A 20,987-nucleotide genomic window follows, 5' to 3' on the forward strand; every position below is an offset into this window, starting at 1 on the left:
GACGAAACAATTTTACTATACAAGTAACTATTCTGTATAATAACTAGAAGGTACGTATTACTACTACATATATATATATATATATATATATATACTCCCCTCTTAATGGTGAGGGAAAACGATTGTATACAAATAAAAAATATCTAAGAATCAATTTTTTTAACTTAGGAATACGCTAGTTTCTTCACCAGTCTTGAGGATGGAAATAAATCAGGAAAGATAATCCCTCATCAGGGGGAGCTAGTTTTGGGGTTCATATTATAAATCCCCCCTTCCAGATTTGTCGGAAATTTTATTTCATTCTCTACTCATCACCACTACTTAATACACCTTTTATGTGTTGGAAGCTTAGAAATGTTTTTAGAAAAAATAGTTGTTGGTATATAAAATAGGAAATACACTGGTAAAAGTGTGAGAATGAATTGTTTTTTACCTTTTTGTTTGTTTTTCTTGTAAATATTTCACACAAAATAAATACTTATCAAAGTTCTATAACAAATTTATCAGTCACTCAAGCTTTGGAAAAAAACCAAGTCTGGAAATATAAGTATAAAATTGCATCTGCTTCCTCAGGCCCCCCAGTAGCACAGCGGTATGTCTGTGGAATTACAATGCTAGAAACCGAGTTTCGATACTCTTGGTGGGCAAAACACATATAGACCATTGAGTAGCTTTGTGCTTAACTTAAACAAACAAACAAACTGCTTCCTCAGTAATGCTGAAATTATTTGAAGAAATATTGTACAATTCTGAAATGAACTTTATAGAATTGTATATAAGAATTATATCCTTTAAATACATTTATACTTTGCAGAACATTGGTTTTAATTTCTTATACTTTACACTCTGTTGAAACAAAGATTACGGAGAATTTCCATTTGAAATTGAGTGTTATCACATAGATATTTAGAATGATTCATGTATGCTTAAAAAGGCTGAGGTTATGATAGAGGTAATAAATGGTTCTAATGTAGTGGAAAATTTTCTATTTTTAAGATAAGATGTAATATTTTATGTTGTCTAAAGGTATGATACAGTTCAAAGGAAGTAATATTATCATTTGTAATGTTTTTAGCTGTTGTTCAGCAGCCTGTAGTTGTCCGAGAGTCGCTTCAAGTATTTACTACAGTCACTAAGAGTGATGGTCCCAAGAACAAACTGTGCCGGACACCAAAGGTTGGCTCACCAAAAGTTGCATACGAAGGAAGCCCTGGAAATCGAACAGGTAATCATGAAGTGTTGTATATACTTAAAAAATTAACAAAGAATATCTAATATAGTGTTTTTGTGTATCTTTTCAAATACCCAAAATTGCACACACTGCCAAAATGGTATAAATTTTTCTCCCATCTGTGGCAAGTAGTGACAATTTTATTAGACTTGTGTCTGATAATTATGATACCTATCACAACTTGGGTTTCATTTGCCAAAATAAATGTATATAATAAAATGCACTAATATTTTTGTATTCAACATTTAAACTATTGTTTCTAGCTATATCGCATAATTGACAATATTTTGGATTTCATGTTTATTAAAGCTATGACTAAATCTAGTAGAAGGTTTCATAACTTGTATATCTAAAACACAATTTATATATAATGCACAAAAATCTGTGTGTATGTATGTCTGTCTGTTATCTAACTACTACTAGATAGCTGGGCCAATCTCAACCAAGTTTTTGTGGGATGATAGTTTGGAACAAGTGGCAAGTTAATGTTAACTACATTCATACATAGTGTCATGTCCTTACACCAAAAACAAAAAAACTATTAAATTTTCTATAAAACAACATACATACATCTTATACATCTCAGAAAGTGCACTAGCACTCTCTTTGGATGAATGCAATGAAAAAAATGGCCACCACTATTGGAATACTACATAAACTCAGCTGAAGTTTCTACTCCAACAGCCACCATAAGCCTGATATGATGAGTGTTTTTCTGACATCATGAGTGTGTTATGTGGATATCATAACTAAACCGTTATACAACCTTTTATATATATGAGGTTTATATATGAATAAATCCTTATTCTTGCAATTTTATAAGAATTTTAGAACTGATTTTGTATTCATTTATAAGTTTTAGATGGTCAAGATTTGCCTGACTTTGAATTTGTTAATCCTGCCTAAGGCAATTACAAAAGATCAAGACAAACCTGTCTGAATGAGATTGTCCCACTCATTAACTCTTATATTACTTTTTAGCAACTGTGTTGCATGTGGGTCATATGTGAAAACAGAAATGATAGAAACTTTGGTTTACCCCTATTGTGATGGGACTTTTTGAATGAAGCATGTGATGTGAGATTTTAAGAAGTGCTGATAAATTTCCAATGACAATTAATTCTTCCACAAAATTTATTCATCCTGGTTGAATTAAGTCATTTTTAGGTGTTTTTTTTTGCTTAGCCAGAGTAACTGACCATGTAATGAAAGGTACCAAATATTCCTAATACAGAGTTGAGTACATTGTATTAAGATTACTTTGTAGCATTCACATATTGTTATAATTCATTTCACTTTATCCGTTCATGCTCTGTCTGATGATTGTACATCTTGACAATTGCCCTATATTGTAGATTCTATTGCAACTGGCTCAGATGTGAGGTTGTCATGTCCAAAGCACAACTAATCACTCAGTTGCCTTTCCATAATCCATCTAGTGTATGAGGATGACAGTTTTTTAGCACCAGTTTCGTATGTCTGATCCCAAAGAAAGCCATAAACATATGTCCAGTGACATTATAATTACTTCTTCCTATGGAATAGCATGAATATTTGTTTCATGCTCCAGATGTTTGAAATATGTGACAGTTAACCCTATCTCAATGGGCTCAGTATAATATACCAAGTTCATATACACATTTGCACACAATAAGTATTTATACTATAACTTTTAATGCAGTGTGTGTATCTTCACAAAATTTGGTAGAATTTTAGTAAACATTTTGTAGACAAAAAAATCAGATTTTTTAATGAAGTATTTTTACTAAAGATTTGTTTGTGAATATATCGAGTATGTTTCTTTACTAGTTCAAGTACAAAATGATTTTCATCTTATGATTAAAAAACTATTCTTCCTCCCGAAAATCAGTCATCATTTATGTAATCTCTAAAACCTTGTAAATACATTTGAAATGTTTGTTTTCAGTAAAACTTTATATTTTATTTGTTATTTTATCTACCTTAACTCTATATGAGGTTGGTCAATTTGACCGACCATGTAACCAAAAAAGGAAATCGGAATAAATCTAAATTACCGTTTTTTCTTTCTAAAATTTCCTCGAATTGTAACTACATTCATTTATCGTAAGTAGCTTTAAACTTGTAACAGTATACATCTATTTATACTTAAACTTTATTGTTTTATTGCATTTTGATTATCCTTTGAACCACTAACTACTTCTATTCGTGCCATTATAAGTTGTAAATCACTTTGGGAACATGGAGCTCATGTTATGCTATTGAATTACCCACGAGCTACTCCAAGTCTGAGCTGCTCGTATGTGTGCCTCGTGAAACATTTTGTTATATTATTATTTATTTTACCTAATCCAACCAAAAGACATTCTTAATTTTACATTTTAGTTACTTTTTTAATAATAAATAAAGAATAAACATAAAAAACAATAAATAAAGTACTTACTCAGGCTTTTCTTTTTTTTTACTGTTGATGACACTTAACCCTGTTTTTTTATACTAATGGTTATAATGCACTAAATAATTTTTATTCAATTAAATAATTCACCAAATAATATAAAATAATAACATGCAAAAAACAGACAATTTCCCCTAACTATCACAATTTTCTGGCTTTCTAACTATGAGACAAAAACCATTACAAATTCATCCAAGCTAGTCGTTTTCTTTCCCAAATGAATAAAGCTTGTACTAACTGAGAAATTGGCAATTCTCTGTTCAAAAAACAACGTAATATAATACATCATTTGATATATGAAAACCTTGGCTTCCTATTGGTTATACATAATATAGTATTAAGCTTAAGAGAGAACTGTTAACAAATCTTGAAAGAGGGGATGTGATAGGTGGGTGTGACAAAAGGTGTCTGATTTTGTATTTGATGACTCAGTAATCAAACAAGATTGAAAGCTATAAAAATTGTGGTTTGTCTGAGCAATGACATTTTATAGTGAGGAATTTATGTAAAATTTCTTACTTATTGGCGGGGTGGTGAAGAAAATAGAGAAGAGGTGATGCCTAGAGAAAATGTTATATTTCTCAACTGAGGGGAAATTCAGAATTTTAAAATATTGCCTTATAAAATTAAGAATTTAAAACTTGTATACTATTAAAATTTGAATTGTTAGTTACTAATTAGTATAACATAAACAAAAAGTAGTTTAATAACATTTTGAAAATAACTTGCTAAAAGACTGTGACATGCACAGTTAGACCTGCTCGTTGTGAAAGGGTTAAATGGAATGTATGACTGGAATTATGACTTCTTTCTCTGGATGGTGCTGGTGCCCAACTTGATGCATACTTCTTTTTTTTCCAATGACATTAAGTCCAAGGAGTATCCCTTTCTTGGAAATTCTAAACTTCCAATCTAAACACCTGAATGTATGAATATATTGCATTAGAAAGAGTGTAACTAATCTGTTATTAAAGCAGTCAGTGTTTAGTGGCATCACACTACCTACAAAATGTCACACAATATCAAAATATAGTTTTGATACATGTTGCTTGACCACAACTTTATATCAGTTGTGATTGTCACATGATTTGCTTATTTGTGTATTCAAAATTGTTTTATATAATATACTTGAGTTTTGGTTTTATATAATATACTCGAGTTTTGTAGTTATTGTGCTAAAGCACAACATGGATTAAGACTTACATAAGGAATAATGTTTACATGTATTAATTAACAATTATTATACTAGCCTGCATTCTGTAAGCCAACTTATATTAAGCCTATTGCAGCTCAAATACAGAGATAGTCGTTTTCTGACATGCATACTTTAAGCTTAGATAATTAGTATTTTGACAGTGTGGAAATGTAAAGTTAAATGCAGATTAAGGTTGTAAAACAAAGTAGAAAGCTTTCTGCTCAAGCTGAGGAGCAGATAATCAGTCTACCTATCTGATATCTATTTTAAGTAAACAACTACCTAGAGTGGCATTCACACTTGGTGATCTTCTGGGCAATCTAGTTTAAATCTTTTTTTGTAAGATGCGAGTATAATAATTTAGCATTACTAGGAGTTGGAAACAGGGCCAAAGTAAGCATACAGAGAGCTCAGAGTTGATGAAATTGTATGTATTTTTTCAAAATATTTCAGTATAGTCCTAGGGCTGCAATCCCATCAGTTCTTGCTTTAATCCAGCAGTGTTTGAAAGCTGATAGTATTGATTCCAGTTTCCTCATAAGGATGTGTGATGAGCTTGGAAACTTCAGCTTAGATAGAAAAGACATCTCAGATCTGTGATATTAGTTAACATCTTTCTTTGTTCTAATCTGTCTGAATTTACTCTGGTATAAAACTGCTTTTTTTTGTTGTTAAAGTTTGGATTTTTGCAGTTTCTTGCAAATCATGGAACATCTACATTCATAATTGTTCCCACAGTTTTATTTTGCATATCACCATCATAACAGTTAGATCAAATTATTTATTTTCACTCATTTTTTTTGCCTAACAGTTCTGTGTATGTATGTGTGTAACACCACATATATGCTATATAAACATGAATAAAAGCCCTATAACCCAAGTGCTTTCAAAGGGTGGACCTTTCTTCTTCATGGGCAAAATTATAAAATCTGACAGACTACCCAAGACACAGCCTTGGTAACCTGACCTATAACTTCCATCAGCTCAGTAATCCAAAAATTAATATGACTTCTGATGAACACAAAACCTTAGGAGAACTTTCTAAATGACAAGGCATTATAATTAAATCTGCTGATAGGTGGTGAAAATCTGGATGGTGTAAAGATTTGTACATTTTTGAAGCTGAAAAACAATTTACTGACTCTAAGTTTTACAGTCCCATAATCAATGATATGGCAATCTTGTTTAACCTTAAATTAAAACTACCATTAATAGTACGATTCATGCAGGTAAATTGTCACTTGACGCTACCAATTTAGTTGTTAATTATTCCAGAACTCTTGAATTTTCCTAATATCCTGGTAGCTCAGTTATTTACACTTGTAACTGCCACCATAGAATTAATTTCAACTTTTCTTAATAATATTTTTAAACCCATTGTTCCATCTTCTCCCATTTACATAAAAGACAAAAAAGCAATCCAAATTTTCAAGAACTTTCAGTTTTTTGGTAACAACCATTATATTCAGTTACAATGAAAACACTCTACATATTGATTCATCATGATGAAGGTATGAAAACCTTTAAACATTAATTGGATTAACTAAACCTTCCAACTTGCACACTTTTAGATCTTGCTGAACTTTTATTAATCATGAATGGGTTATCCTTTAATGGCAAGTTTTACCAATAACTAAATGGTGTTCTCACGAGCACCAAAATGGGCCCTTCTTATGCCTCATTATATGTTTGATATACAGAAAATTGGATTCTCTCCACTTAACAAGGAAAACCCTCAACTCCTCACAAATGCTGCATTGATGACATTGTTGTGAAGCTAACACACCATTAAGTGAATTAAAAAATGCAGTTTCATCCTTCCATCCAGTGTTTTCCTTCATATGGACAGTTTTCTCTATGACCATATTTTTTTTCTTTAGATGTTCTTATTACCACTTAAGTCTGATGTTTATGTACATCAGTCCATTATAAACCCACCTATTCCCATTCATATTTCTGTTATGACTCTTCTCATTAACATCTTACATTTCAGCACTTCCACATTCTTAGTTCCTAATACTGCATAAGTTTTGCAGTGGGCAAAGTGATTACGAGTCAAAATCAGAAGTGAAAGACTTCTTTATCAGTTGCTTTTACCCTAAACTTTTAATAAAGAAAATCTCTCAAACTGCTAATTGTGTAACCCAACTCTCAAGTGCTGCTTTTTTAACTTACCATCATAGTACCACTAAATCTGAAAGAACCTCCACTCATCTGTTACACATGAGAAAAATATCAAAGGAATCTTGGTCCACAGTATCATATAAAAATCAACCCCTAACAAGTACATATTGTTGTCACAGAAAGAAATGTATTACCTGTCAAAATGTTAACACCACAACATCCATATATATGGCCCAGTGGAAAAATCCAACACACTAGTCATTCATGTGTATTTCAAAAAACCTAATATATTATGTGATCCTTAAAAAAAGGTTGACACTATAACTTGATGCATGCATGTATTACTGGCTTTTATTTATTTACTTAGTTTAATATGACATTAATTTATTGTTTTTTTCACAATTTTTTAATGTCATCTAACATTACTCGGCTAATCAATATTCTTTGTTAATTCTCATATTCTTATTTGTTGTATGAATATGTTCTTGAGCCATATGCCCCCCCTTTTTTAACATTTTAATTGGTTATTATACCCTGTCCCTTACAAAAGTCATTTGCTTCTCACTGCAAACCCAATAAAGAGTCATTACCCAAAATATTTTCAAATTCATCAATAAATTTATTTTAATTTGTTTTACCATGTTTCTTTTCTAGTGCATCAAATTAATCTAATATTTTTGCAACATTGATCATGAGAAACAGTGTTCCAGTTAATGATGATGTCATGATTTTAGTTAGTTCCAGTGATGATCAAACATTGTTTATTAAGACAAGTTGGATAAAAGTTCCACTGAAATTACTTCTGTGTTTCAAAATAAATATGAAAAGGATGTTTTGGGTAACTACCCTTCATCAGACTAAAAGAACCACACAGAGCTAAAATTAAACATAAAAAGTATGCATAAAATTTGCCTAGAATGCTGGTGAGATTTCCCACATTGTTTGTAAATTAGGTCTAAATGAATTGGCATGTTTTCACTGTAAGTTAGGTCAAGATAAATTGGCATGTTTTCACTGTATGTTAGGTCAAAATAAATTGGCATGTTTTCACTGTAAGTTAGGTCAAGATAAATTGGCATGTTTTCACTGTAAGTTAGGTCAAGATAAATTGGCATGTTTTCACTGTATGTTAGGTCAAGTTAAATTGGCATGTTTTCACTTTAAGTTAGGTCAAGATAAATTGGCATGTTTTCACTGTAACTTAGGTCAAGATAAATTGGCATGTTTTCACTTTAAGTTAGGTCAAGATAAATTGGCATGTTTTCACTTTAAGTTAGGTCAAGATAAATTGGCATGTTTTCACTGTACTACAAAAGGTTGTGTGCAAAGTTCTGCTGCCTAAATGTCTCTGCAGCTCTTCATCTGTAAATAATTGAAATCTTATGCCATAAGATATGTCCACATTCGTTTTATGGACTGAACAAATTCTTTGTAATTAGACCTAAATGAATCAACTTGTTTTCACTGTTCTGCAAAAAAATTGTCATTTGCAAAGTTCTGCTACATCATATGTACATGGCAACAGCCTCAACAAATGGGCAATATTGTTGCAATTTGTTGCCCAGTTTTCAAAGAAACATTGAAAAAGTTTCATACCAAGTAATGTGCTCTTGGCTACATATAACAAAGAATTCATGCTGGGGATAAGGATTAAAGAATACCACAATGTCACCAAACTCGTGAAATCCAAACTTCCTGACACTATAGAACAGTCCATGTCTCTTCATCATATACTCAGTGTGATGGATAAAGTAAACTATAATAACTTTAATATAAAAAATAAAATGGAATTGTATCAGAAAGAAAAAGGTCCAAACTTACCAGAGTGTGGAACATACAGCTTTGTCAAGCCTTGCTCCAGCACTAGTCAGTTTTTCATATACCACTGTGTAAGTATAGTCCAAAATAGTTGGTCATTTGCTGTCTCTGAATAATGTTGCTATACCTTTAGTATAAATTTATTTTACATCATAGTTCTGATTAACTATCAGCAATTACATCAGAGTAAAACAGCTGTCTAGTTGTACTGATTATGCAACATTATTTGAAATACTTATTCAGAAATAGAAGTTTAATCAAGAAAATGAAGAGTCAGAAGTTATTCTGTTAAGTGTATGTACTTCTAACATAACTTAAATATGAATGTTTAATTAATAGCTTTAAAACATTTATATAGTATTCTACAGTTCACAATGAGTTCTGAGTAATTATAACCATTCTTAATGAAGCTCTTTACATTACTCACTGATTTATCAGAGGTATGTGTATATCTCGTTTATTTTTCTTTATTTTTTACAGGTAATAATGGTCAAATTCAACTGTGGCAGTTTCTTCTTGAGTTACTGACTGACAAAGAGTACAGATGCCATATTCGATGGATAGGAGATGATGGTCAGTTCAAGCTGTTGAATCCAGAAATGGTTGCTAGACTGTGGGGTATGAGAAAGAACAAACCTCATATGAATTATGAAAAACTTAGTCGTGCTCTAAGATACTACTATGATGGAGATATGATAACTAAGGTAAGATTATTTATGGAGGTATTAAAATTTATTCTAGCTTATTTTCAGAATACACTAATGTTTCAGTGCTACTCTAAAATGTGTAATAATTCTGTAATGTAAGGCTCTTTACACAAAACACATAAACATAAACTTTCAAGTTTATTTTCAAAATATTTGCAGAGCTTCTTATGGTTTTAAAATACAAAGATTCCTCATAATAATTAGAAGTATCTTCATAATTTACTTCTTTTAGTATGACATCATTTGGCAAAAAACAAAAATAGAAAGACTATTCAAAACAAAACACTTCAGGACTTACATGCGACTGTGAAATGCAATGTGAAAAACAAGATACTCACCAAATTAAAAATAATATTTGTGTGAAAAACAACTTAATACCTTGTAAAATGGATTGAAAAATTAAACAAAAATACATGAATGTTTAATGTTTTCAAAGGAAAGAAGCATATCTAGCTATTAATATAAGGAATATTTCTGGTAAAACAACAAATTCTATTGCATTCTTTTTATCTTGTAATATTTGAAAACTGAATATTTTGTATACTTAAAACTATTTAGTTTTATATAGGTACTGGATAACCTTGAAATGTGTAAATCATTTTCCATACTTGAAAAGCCATTGAAAAAGTATAATATACTAAAAAGTCTCAAAGTAGGTTCTTGAAAACCAAAATGCCTTAATCTAAAGTATTTTTGTTAAAAAGATAGATAAAACCTGACTTATTACTCCAGAAAATATAATTAATTTTATTTAAGCTAACCTTTCACCATTATGGTTTCATCGGGGCAAACAAGACACTTGTTAACTGATTTAGGCTTATACAAAATAATTTGAGTCTGCATAATAAGATGGACTTTACATGAGACTGTATAAACATAATTATTGTAAAATTATATTGTTACATTATAAAATTGAAAGTACATGCAAAACAAATAAAATGATAATACTTAAAGCACACATAAAATATGTTGTTATACTAATTAACTATGAACAGTAATAATTTAAAATTCCAGGGTGATTTTTTGTTTTACTGTGAAACTAATAGGGCTTCTTTGCATTTTCTATCTAGAAAACTGTGGCAAGGAGTAAGAATGTTTGTTGTTATGGGACAGTCGATATCAGTTAATACCGTATTTATTAGCAAAATGCTTAACCACAGCTCTGGCTTTACTGTTTAATGTGTGCAGAGCTCGAAAATGTTCATTAATTTGATCCCTAATAGTTCTGCCTGTTTCACCAATGTATACAGAACCACAAAGTTTACATGTCAAACTATATACTATATTCTTGCAGTAACAATTTCCTCTTAAACCTGCTTTACAACCTGCACATTTGTCTGTGGGTTTATTGATTGTTTTAGGCTTAAAGGCTGATCTTACAAACAATATTGTTCAAAGCTCTACCCCGTATCTCTGCAACTGTTATGTGAATACCTGATTGTTTGCTCACCTGAATAATACAAGCTTAAATATTAAGGCTAATGTATGATAAAGCAAAATTTGCATTCAATTGCTTTTTTAATGTAGTAATGCTACTGCATTGTTATTGTGGGCTTTGTATTCATAGCTCTGTAAAGTGTTATCAATAGATTTTTTGATATCTATTAACTGCACTGGTTAGGTCAAAGTTACATCCAAAATGTAATTAAACTGTTTTATTATCAATTTTATATGAATAAACTTGTAGGTAATGAATCAAATTTTATTTTTATAAGGAAATATTTTTAAAACTTCCACAATCTCCCCTATTATGAAAAATGTGACATTTGCTCTCTAGGTCTTCCTTCTTTTATAAATTATTTTCCACCCCTCCGAGAAGTACAGAATTTGACATAAATTACTCTCATAATATAGTTATTACTCAGGCAAAGCATACTTTTAATGGCCTTCAATCTTATTTGGTTACAGAGCCATAAACTATAAAATCCGACCTCTCTTGTCATGCCTACCTGTCACATCTTCTCTTTTACAAATTATCAATAGTTCTCTCTGATGTTTAATATTATGATAGTTATAGGATATTGTCTGCTTTTTATGTGTTATTGTTCCTTGTTCTTAGGTGCATTATTTTGTTAAATAATAAATTATTTAGTGTGGTAGTACCACTTGTATAAAAAAATGTAGACTTAAGTTTCATCAACAGTCGACAGCAAGGAAAAAGAAGACCCAAGTTTCTTTTTATATATTTTATATATTTCTTTTTTTCGTTTGTTTTCTTTATTTGTTAGAAAAGTAACTAAAACATAAATATTAAAACTTGTTAGGTAAGATAAAGAATAACAATAATAAAAATTCTTCATGAATTATGTTCATGCACAGCTATCGATAGGGTAATGTGAGCTACTAGTTTGTTGAGTGATTTACAATGTGTGTGACAGGATTATTTATTAGATGTGGTTTAAAAGGCAATAAAACAATAAGATTAAGTATGCATAGGTGTTACAAGCTTAAAGCTATTTAGGATAAAAAGTTGTGGTTTCTGTTACAATTTACAGTCATTTCAGAAAGAAAAAAGGGTAATTTACAACTGTTTCCTAATTTTTTTTATGGTGGTTATGAGATCAGTCAATTTGACTGACCCTGTATAAAGTTATAGTATAGAAAATAACAGATAAAATATAAAGTTTTTGTGGAAAAAAATTATATTTACAATGAAGACAATAAAAAACTTCAGAAAAACGTTTATTTATTCTACCCATCGTTTCAGCTTAAGTCTTTTCCAAGGACCTATGAACATCACACGTTATATAACTGATTTTAAATTATAGTAACTGAAAGGAATATAAAACTAAAACAATGTAATGGAACAGTGTACAGTGAAGTATACTAAAAGTATTGTTGAATGGGCTAGATTTGCAGATTATAAAAGTAAATGTAAAAAAATATGTAAATGAATACATCAAAAATGAAATTAATAATAGTACTATAAGGGCCAGGCACTGCATCTGTTAACCCTATGATGATGACGTGCTTCATTCTGAAACACATTATATAATGTTCATTAAATTTCATTCCAGTAATAAAGCCAGAGGATAAAATTGTTTAAAATTTGACAAGAACGTTCATAAAATATGTAGTTTGAGAAAAATAAAATATTTAATTTTGGTATTTTCTACTATTTCCAATAAAAATTTGTTATTTAATGTAATTATTTGCACTCAAACTCTGAATAGTTCTCCTGCAAGGTGATTTTCATTTTGAGTATACAAAAATACTATTTATTATCATACAATTTTCACATTTCACATGCATAAACTCTAAAACCTCTTAAATGAATATCAAAAATTTCTTTAAGGTAAATGTTTATATTTTATTTTCCATTTTCTCTACCATATCACTAAATTTAGCTATTATCATCAATGTACAGTACAATGAAATGCTTAAAATTAAGAAATAGAAATATGTACATACCTTTTAACTCTTTGTTGAATAATCTTAAAATATCATCTTTGGGTCATATACATAATTTCATGTCTGTACCTTTTCACTTATAGTTCATTTTTAATGTTTTATTTTACTTTCCTATTTTTTATCGTTGAATATTTATGTTGACACACATGAATGGGTACCCACGGGTGATAGAATGGTATGAATGGCAGAGATACCTTAGTTCCAGCAAAATCTTTTTATACATGCTTGGTAATGTAAGCCTTTTAGAATGAGGAAAAGCTTTGGTTATTTTATAAAAATTATTAAACCTTTCAAATATGAATTTTAAAACACAAATGATGCATAATTAACTAAAATTTAAAGTAAAACCTAAATACATTTTATCTGTCTCTCTAACTATAACATATTCAGGTAAGAAACCACTGAAGTGCTATTGTGAACAAAGCAGCCAGCAATAGTACAAGCAATTACATCTACCCGAGGAAGACAACTTGGCTTCAATTTCAAAGTAACTGTTGTTGAATTATAGTGTAAAATGAGCTCTTTCTAATCACTGTAAACACATGTAATATCTAAAGCCCAATGTTAACTATAGAAGGTGGGCATGTGGCACCTGTCAGGAATTGACAAAATTTATTTCTTGTTTCAACCGCATTCAGTGAAAGAATTTTGAAACATATTTCAAAAGGGCAAGTAAACTACATTCTCATCTAAACTTACATGTACATGACTACCCCCTTATGCTTCAAGCTATACTTTACCAAATTTTGAAACTGTTTATAGCTCATGCATCTTGTGATACAAAACTGAGAGATTTCATTATTTCTTTCAATGTTTCTTTTGAAATAAATGAATAAAAACTAAGATAATATAAAACTGTGACTATAACATACTTGATAATAATAATTTCATTCAAATACATTGATAGTAATGTGTTTAATTAAATTTTGAATGTAGCTCAGTGACATGCACAGAAAGGGGTTTAAAAAGCTTGTCATTGTTAAAGGACTAAGGGAAGGGTGTTTGCATTGAATCAAAAGAGATTCTTTAAATTTGCTGTCAAGAAATTTGTCACATATCATGTAAGGTGTCTCGTTAACTATGCCATAAGTGTGTTGATGCAATGTTCAGTAGTGGCTTCTTTGTTGTCAAGATTTGCAGTGGCATGAATGTGTTCTTTGAAACAGTCATGTATTGGATGACTGGATTCACTTACGTATCTGGCTGAACACTATTTGCGTGTCATTTCATAGACCGTGTTCCTAAGTGTGCAAGATTTCTCAAAGCCATTGGTCTTAGTATGGATAGTTGTTATTGAAGGTTGAATGAATAAGTATATCCATCAGTTTTATACTGGGTTTTGTATGATGTGGATATTCTGATTAAATACTCGTCTTTGTCAAGCAAAGGTTTATCCACGAAGAGCATAATCCATGAGACAGTGTTAATAAGATAAACGAATGACCATCTACACAGTGAAAACATCTACAAACACTACAATGAGAGCCTAATAATAACATTGAGAAAAAAAAAGTAGTGATTTCATAAAACAGACCAGTAAAAACTCAACAGCAATACATGACCATTTCACTATTGTAGTTAAACATATTGTCAGGACACAACATCAAGCAGTGACTTTTATGTTGTCATATACAAATAAATCAAACTTAATGATTGCTTTACCAGACAGAGTTTGAGTGACACATGACAGCCAAACTTTTGTTTTCCCTTTTTAATGCTTCCTATCTAGCAAGAGCTAGTCATAATTAAACAGTTCTATTTGTGTAAATGTGTTAACATAACAGTGTTACATGTTGTTAAACTGTTATTAGACCATTTCTAGTAAATTCTGACAAACACGGTTAATGAGCAAGTTATTCAACAATTAAAATCAGCTTCACCAAGTAAATAATAATGAATATGAACTTGCCATAACTTTTTCTATTGAAACAATGTTACTGTAAGTAACCCTGGTTACATTTGTAGCTTGTAGTAAGTAAGTTAAAAGTACAATGTTGTTTAGTCCAAACAAAGTAAACATGAACAACAAGCATAAATGTGGCTAGTTGTGTAACAAATGGCCACTAGTACCACACCATCATGTTTGTGAGTTGTATTCAAAAATAACACATGCATACCATTGCATGCATTAGCACAAACCAAAATAGTAATAGTTGTTGTGTCATGTTAGAGCAAATCTCATTATTCATTGGTAAATGAATAATGTTGTTGGTAGGTGTTTCCACCCCATTGCCTTCCATCTGATGAGCAGTTCAGAATTAAGGACAGTGCCTTTCCATAACTCAAAAACAAAGAAACAAATATAATACCTCCACAGCTGAAAGAGTAAGCATTGCTGATGGCAACAGAAATCCAACCTACAGCCCTTGAATCATGAGGCAACCACTCTAATTGCCAAGCTATGTCAGCCTAAAGCTGAATAAACTTGAATTAATCTAAAATAATACTGAAAAATAATAATAGTAATACTTTGATTACTCACAGTTGGATTAACCAAAAACAGTAATAATCAGAAACACTAATTTCTAAGTTATAGGTGGCACAACATTAATGGTAATAGTTGGGGACAAAATGGGTTCTCTTACTTTGTATTGAATAGTTAATGGTGTTAGAGATTGTAATTCTTGAGTGGATGCAGAGAGAAATGTGACTGATTTTGTCCTTGCACATAACAGTTCAGTTTTTGTACATTTTCCATGTTTTTTTTTATCATCTTGTTATAATCCATTTGTATCTCTTCATTCTTGTTGTTATAATCCTGCTGTACTTCATCTTTCTTGTTATGATCATTTTTCACACTTTCCAACTTTATTCTGTACATTTGCTATCTTGTTTGCCATCAAAGTGATCTGGGTTCACGATTATTCTGTAAATCTCATTTATTATATTTTTTATTTCCTCAAATGTTCGAGTCCCTCTTATCAGTCTTTTAATATTCTGTCATTTTTACTATGATCTTCTATTATTTTCCTGTCTCTTCTTGATCTTCTTTCCACTGTTTCATCATTTCCATTAAATGTTCAATCTCATTTTGAGCAGTTTATCTTCATTTTGTCTTGAAGTTGAATTTGGACTGTATTGAATTTTTATCAAAATAATTCCATTCATGGGATTAATCTTATAACAGTTTCAGAATGCAAAGTTCAGTCCACTTAATAATGATAAAAGTGTTGTATTTCTTAAACTGCAGGTTCTGCAAATTAGCCTTACTAATGTTCATTGATAGACCTAAGTTCACAGTGTATACTAGTACAATGGTTTCACTCATTTTCTAATCCTCTCTATCTGTATCTCTATTTCCTTATCAAAACTAAAGCTCAGTAATTATGCACTAAACTAACTATCTGGCTGACTGCAGTACACAAACTGATAACTAACACTAACCTAACTCACTTTATATACTGTACAAACTGTTCTACAACTTTGGAGAAAATTCTGGACATTAGGCTATGTGATCATAATCTGATGTCAAACCTCTATCAGTACAAATTTATAAATTCCAAATCATAGCCTACAAAGTATTATACAATAATAGTAAAATGTATTATTGTTTCTTTTTACACAGGTACATGGAAAACGATTTGTCTACAAATTTGTATGTGACCTGAAGAACTTACTTGGCTACAGTGCAGCAGAACTTAGACATCTAGTTGAGCAGTGTGAGAAGAAACAGCTTGAAAAAACATAAATAATCAAGAAAATCCAGAAACTTGACCTGTGATAATTGTAACTATATAACCAGATGATAATAAACATAATCACATCATTTTCACATCTCAGATCTTTGTTTTATTAGCAGTTTAGTTCTTGTTAATTTTTTTTGAAGGCTGGTAAAAGTAAATAGTTCATTTATGTTGTAGATTTTATATAAAATAATGAAATAATGTTGCCATATTCAAAATATGGATACTTGTTTTGAGAATATTGTAAAATAATAACTATTTTTTCACAAATATTTCATACTTCAGTTCATAATTTCATTTTATAAATAGTAGGTTAATCAGATAAAATAACGCTTATTAAGTATACAGTTTTGTAATCTGTTTGTTGAAACTACATTCAGCATACCTTTATTCAGCAAATGTTTTTTGGGAAGAGATTTTGGTACAATTTTTTATGACAGAAAGCTAACATACGAGTTGCTTTTGAAAGCAAAGCATTAAAACAAGTGCTTGCACAAGATTTTTTAAATTGTAATCATTTATATTTTGTTTGGTGTTAGGGACCAGTTAACTGTGTGACACAAATGGATATTTAAAAAAAGTTGGTAATGGTGGTGTTGAGATGTTATATTTTGGTTTTTGATAGTCCACTGCTGATAATTTTTTGAAACTCCTTTTAAATAATTCTGTCTTTATTCTGTTTTTTATTAATGTTTTGCTTTCAACAATTTGGAAAAATATTAATAGTTTGTGGTATCTAATTATGTTGATTTGAGCTTGATAAAAGTATCTTGATCAAGTTATTCTATGATATATACGAGGCTATGTAACATAACCTGTACTAACACACAGTTATGAAATTTAAATATCAGCCTTGTTTTTGTCTTGCTTTCCACAGGTTTTATTTTTCCTTATTTTATTTAAAACTTGTTCATAATTCTTCTTCTGTAATAAAATGAGAGGTTTTTAAACAATGAATAAATCCTGCATCTTAACTTATTTAATAAGATTTCTTGTAAATAAAAGTTCTGGACACAATAAAGTTGATGTACTGTAAAATTGGTTATATATTTCACATAAGCTTCTTTATATCATTCACTATCTGTTGTCATTCTTGTGCAAGGTATGAATGTAATATAATAATCATTGGACCATACTGAGTTTATTCATAAACGTAACTACATTTTCATGTTTTATATTGAATTCCTGCCATTACCAAAAAATGTATTATACTTTTTGTCACTCTATAGGTGTAAAGCTTTTCTCATTGGTTTATTTCCTTTTTCTTGATTTTCATTTATAGTTTGGTGTAAAGACAAGTATGTATAAATATACAATGACAATATGAAAATAAATTAATAATGGGGAGTAGTTTGTATGCACTACTATATATATATATATATATATATACATATAGATACATACATACATACAGGGACCTGAGTTTGCTTTGATTACATGGCTACATCATTTTTTAATTGCAGGATTTATATGTGATTATATAATCATTAGTTGTTTGCATAAGCATCATATAATAAAAATCTGAATTTTTTAGACAGTCTGATTAATGGCCTGTAAAAATACTTCTAACGTTTATGGTGTATCTGTTGTTATTTCATAAAAAATGTATTAAATTGCTATTGATGATGGAATTCCATTAATTATTTGTAACATGCTCTTAATTTTCATGGTTTTAAGCTTTTTTTACTTTATGTGAGGGTTGCATAATTTCAAGTTGTTGACCCCATGAAAATAAGGGTCCTGCTTTTTTATACGCACAGACACATATATATAGTGAGAGAGAGAGAGATAAACAATACAAAAGTTATGTTAATTTTGATATTTAAAGGAAGCAGTATCTCCCTACCTTACATTAGTTCTTAAAAGATTCAAAGAGATAACCAATAAACAGATAATGTTGCACACAAAGGACAGACAAATAACATTAGGCCATGATACCAACTGCTTGGGAGATCTGTGGCCTTAGCTCTTCTTGAAAAATTATAAGTGGGGTTAGCCTGTCTGATATCCTTCAATTTCTATAAAAACCAGATGCATTGCTGTCTGCCTCTTCATAATTACTGAATGTTTTAAAAAATAAAACATTATGTATTGGTAATATCTGTACTAAAGTTTAATGAATGACAGGTCTTTCAGCTCAAGATTCCTTTACATACAGCTTACATAATAGAAATTATGTTTACCTAACATTGGCATTTAGTGAGTGAGGGAAGCAGCAAGAAGGACATAACTTGGACAACATAATATAATTATTAATGGCAGTTTAATTTTTCTAAGTCTAGAGTAGTAATTACTTTTTTTTTTTTTTACTTAGGTATATTGTTAATGTTCTCTTATGTGAAGTAGATATGGAGGCACTAATTTCCAGTTTTAACAAGATGAGCTTTTCTTAACAAAAATGAGATACATTGTGTTAAGGAAATAAATACCAGACTAAGTGTTATGACAGCTTTCTGTGGAGATATAATTGGCGACAGTATTAATGTATGGTTTAAAACTGGAGTAGCTAATTACAGATTGGATCTGACATGCAGTTCCTCCACTCTTTCTAAAAAAATAGAAACTCTGAACCTATTATTTCTTTCTTCTTGTATTACTTTTAACAGAGGTTTGCATCTGGGTTCTTGCTCATGGCCATTTATCTTGTTAAGGTATCATTGAATTTTTTATTTGTGAATTTCTTTACCATCATCTGTCAATTCTTGTGTCAACCCTTTTTGCAGTAATCTTAGGATTTTACTGAGCTGCTCCAAAAATTCTTCCAGATTTTGCAGAAATGTTTTTGATCTCCCACACCTAGAGCTGGTTGCATTAGTTCCAGTTCTCCTATGTTTTCCAATAATAGTCCACACAAGGTTTTTTAATAAACCAAGCATTTCTGCTATATTTCAGGAAGTTTATCTTCTTTTCTTTTTTTGGTTGAGATTGTTACTGTACTCCTAAGTTTTACCATTTTTGTTGCAATTGCAAAAAAAAGTAAACAAACAAGCTTAAGGTTTTTAACTTAACAATTTTTAATCTTGTTTCTTTAGTTCTTTTTAATGCCCATCGTGAGAATAAATCTGTATAATAGCAATACTGTCCTATTTGAAACAGTTTAATTTAATAAAATACGTAGTTAGTGTATGATGTTCTCTTTGTAACCAATGAAAACCTTTGGATTGGCTTCTCAGATTGCTATTGCTCCTGATATCATTGCCACATTGTTATCATTGATAGTGGTACTGTACGTATGATCACCATGATGTATGATGATAAGTTTACCACATGTTATGTATATGCTTGTAAAATGTACATAGCTACTATATTTATACCCTATAGTTATATGGGGAGTCTGTAAACACTGGATTGGAAGGACTACTGAACTATACTGGAATGGTGCATGGACTGTATTTTGTAAGGGCACGAGTTTTATACATGCGATGCATGTTCCTAGTATTTATATATATATATATATATATATGCAGGCTTTGTAGTTTTATGTTGTAATGCCGTATACATAGATAGTTATATGAATCTTTCAAATTGTATAAATGCATGCATATATATTCAATACAAATAAAAAAATGTGTCATAATATAATAGGATGTGTATACAAATAAGCATTTTAAATATTTCTTATAGTTGTTATATTTCTTCCTGCCAGAGTAAGGCCGGTCACGGTTTTGCTGCAACTGGCCAGATGTCCTCTGAGAGTGACATTCTGCACACACTACAAGGTGTAAAACGTGTTGATTAACAATTATAAATTGGTTATATTAATATACTTCCCCCTCCATTTATGAAGGAGTTTGTGTCGTGATACTTCTAGACCATCTACTGTGACGACCCAAAACTCTGGTGGGCCATGCTACTGTATCCTTTTTCTGAAACTAAATATTTTCTAAATATAATATATATAGCTACAAAATGTCTAACTCACTTTCTCCCAGAGTCGTCATTTGCTGCTTGCACGATTCTTGCCATTCCTTACAGTCATCTTCAAGATGACTACTCTGTCTGCATCATGTGTAAAATTCGCAACCACGAAGTGTTGACTATAATTCGACACTTACCATCAGCCATCACCGTGATTGCCGATCCGATGCTCTAAACTAAGCTTGGTGCTATATTTTAAACTATGGCTTGAAGATTTCTGATGTGGGAAACAGCCTAGGCGTTTGTGTAACATGGCCGAAATCAATCATGCAAGTGGTAAAAAAACGTGATCCTGTCAGCAGTGTCATGTCCGAAAGGGTTGGAACCCAATACATAAACAAATGATACGTGAGATCAATACCGTTGCAGTAATAAGTTAATAATGGTACGTGTGTCATGCCTGCCATTTAAACATTATATTACATTCAAGGACTGCCCGCAGCTGTATGTGTATGCATGTAGTAAA

At 30.6% G+C, this 20,987-nt stretch overlaps 1 protein-coding gene across 3 annotated transcripts in view; it reads left to right on the forward strand.

The window, feature by feature from the left end:
* The window catches only part of LOC106465288 (GA-binding protein alpha chain-like), an 85,687-nt gene extending 67,791 nt beyond the window's left edge, over window positions 1–17,896 (forward strand). For all 3 annotated transcript variants that reach the window (XM_013925493.2, XM_022393154.1, XM_022393155.1), the window contains 3 exons: window positions 1,076–1,225; window positions 9,283–9,506; window positions 16,486–17,896. In XM_013925493.2, coding sequence (XP_013780947.1) covers window positions 1,076–1,225; window positions 9,283–9,506; window positions 16,486–16,608 — 497 coding nt within the window. In that variant the 3' untranslated portion in view covers window positions 16,609–17,896. The remainder of the gene's footprint in view (window positions 1–1,075; window positions 1,226–9,282; window positions 9,507–16,485) is intronic.
* The last annotated feature ends 3,091 nt before the right edge of the window (window positions 17,897–20,987 follow it).

The sequence above is a fragment of the Limulus polyphemus genome, unplaced genomic scaffold (genome assembly GCF_000517525.1).
Source record: "Limulus polyphemus unplaced genomic scaffold, Limulus_polyphemus-2.1.2 Scaffold1896, whole genome shotgun sequence".
NCBI classification, from domain to species: domain Eukaryota; kingdom Metazoa; phylum Arthropoda; class Merostomata; order Xiphosura; family Limulidae; genus Limulus; species Limulus polyphemus.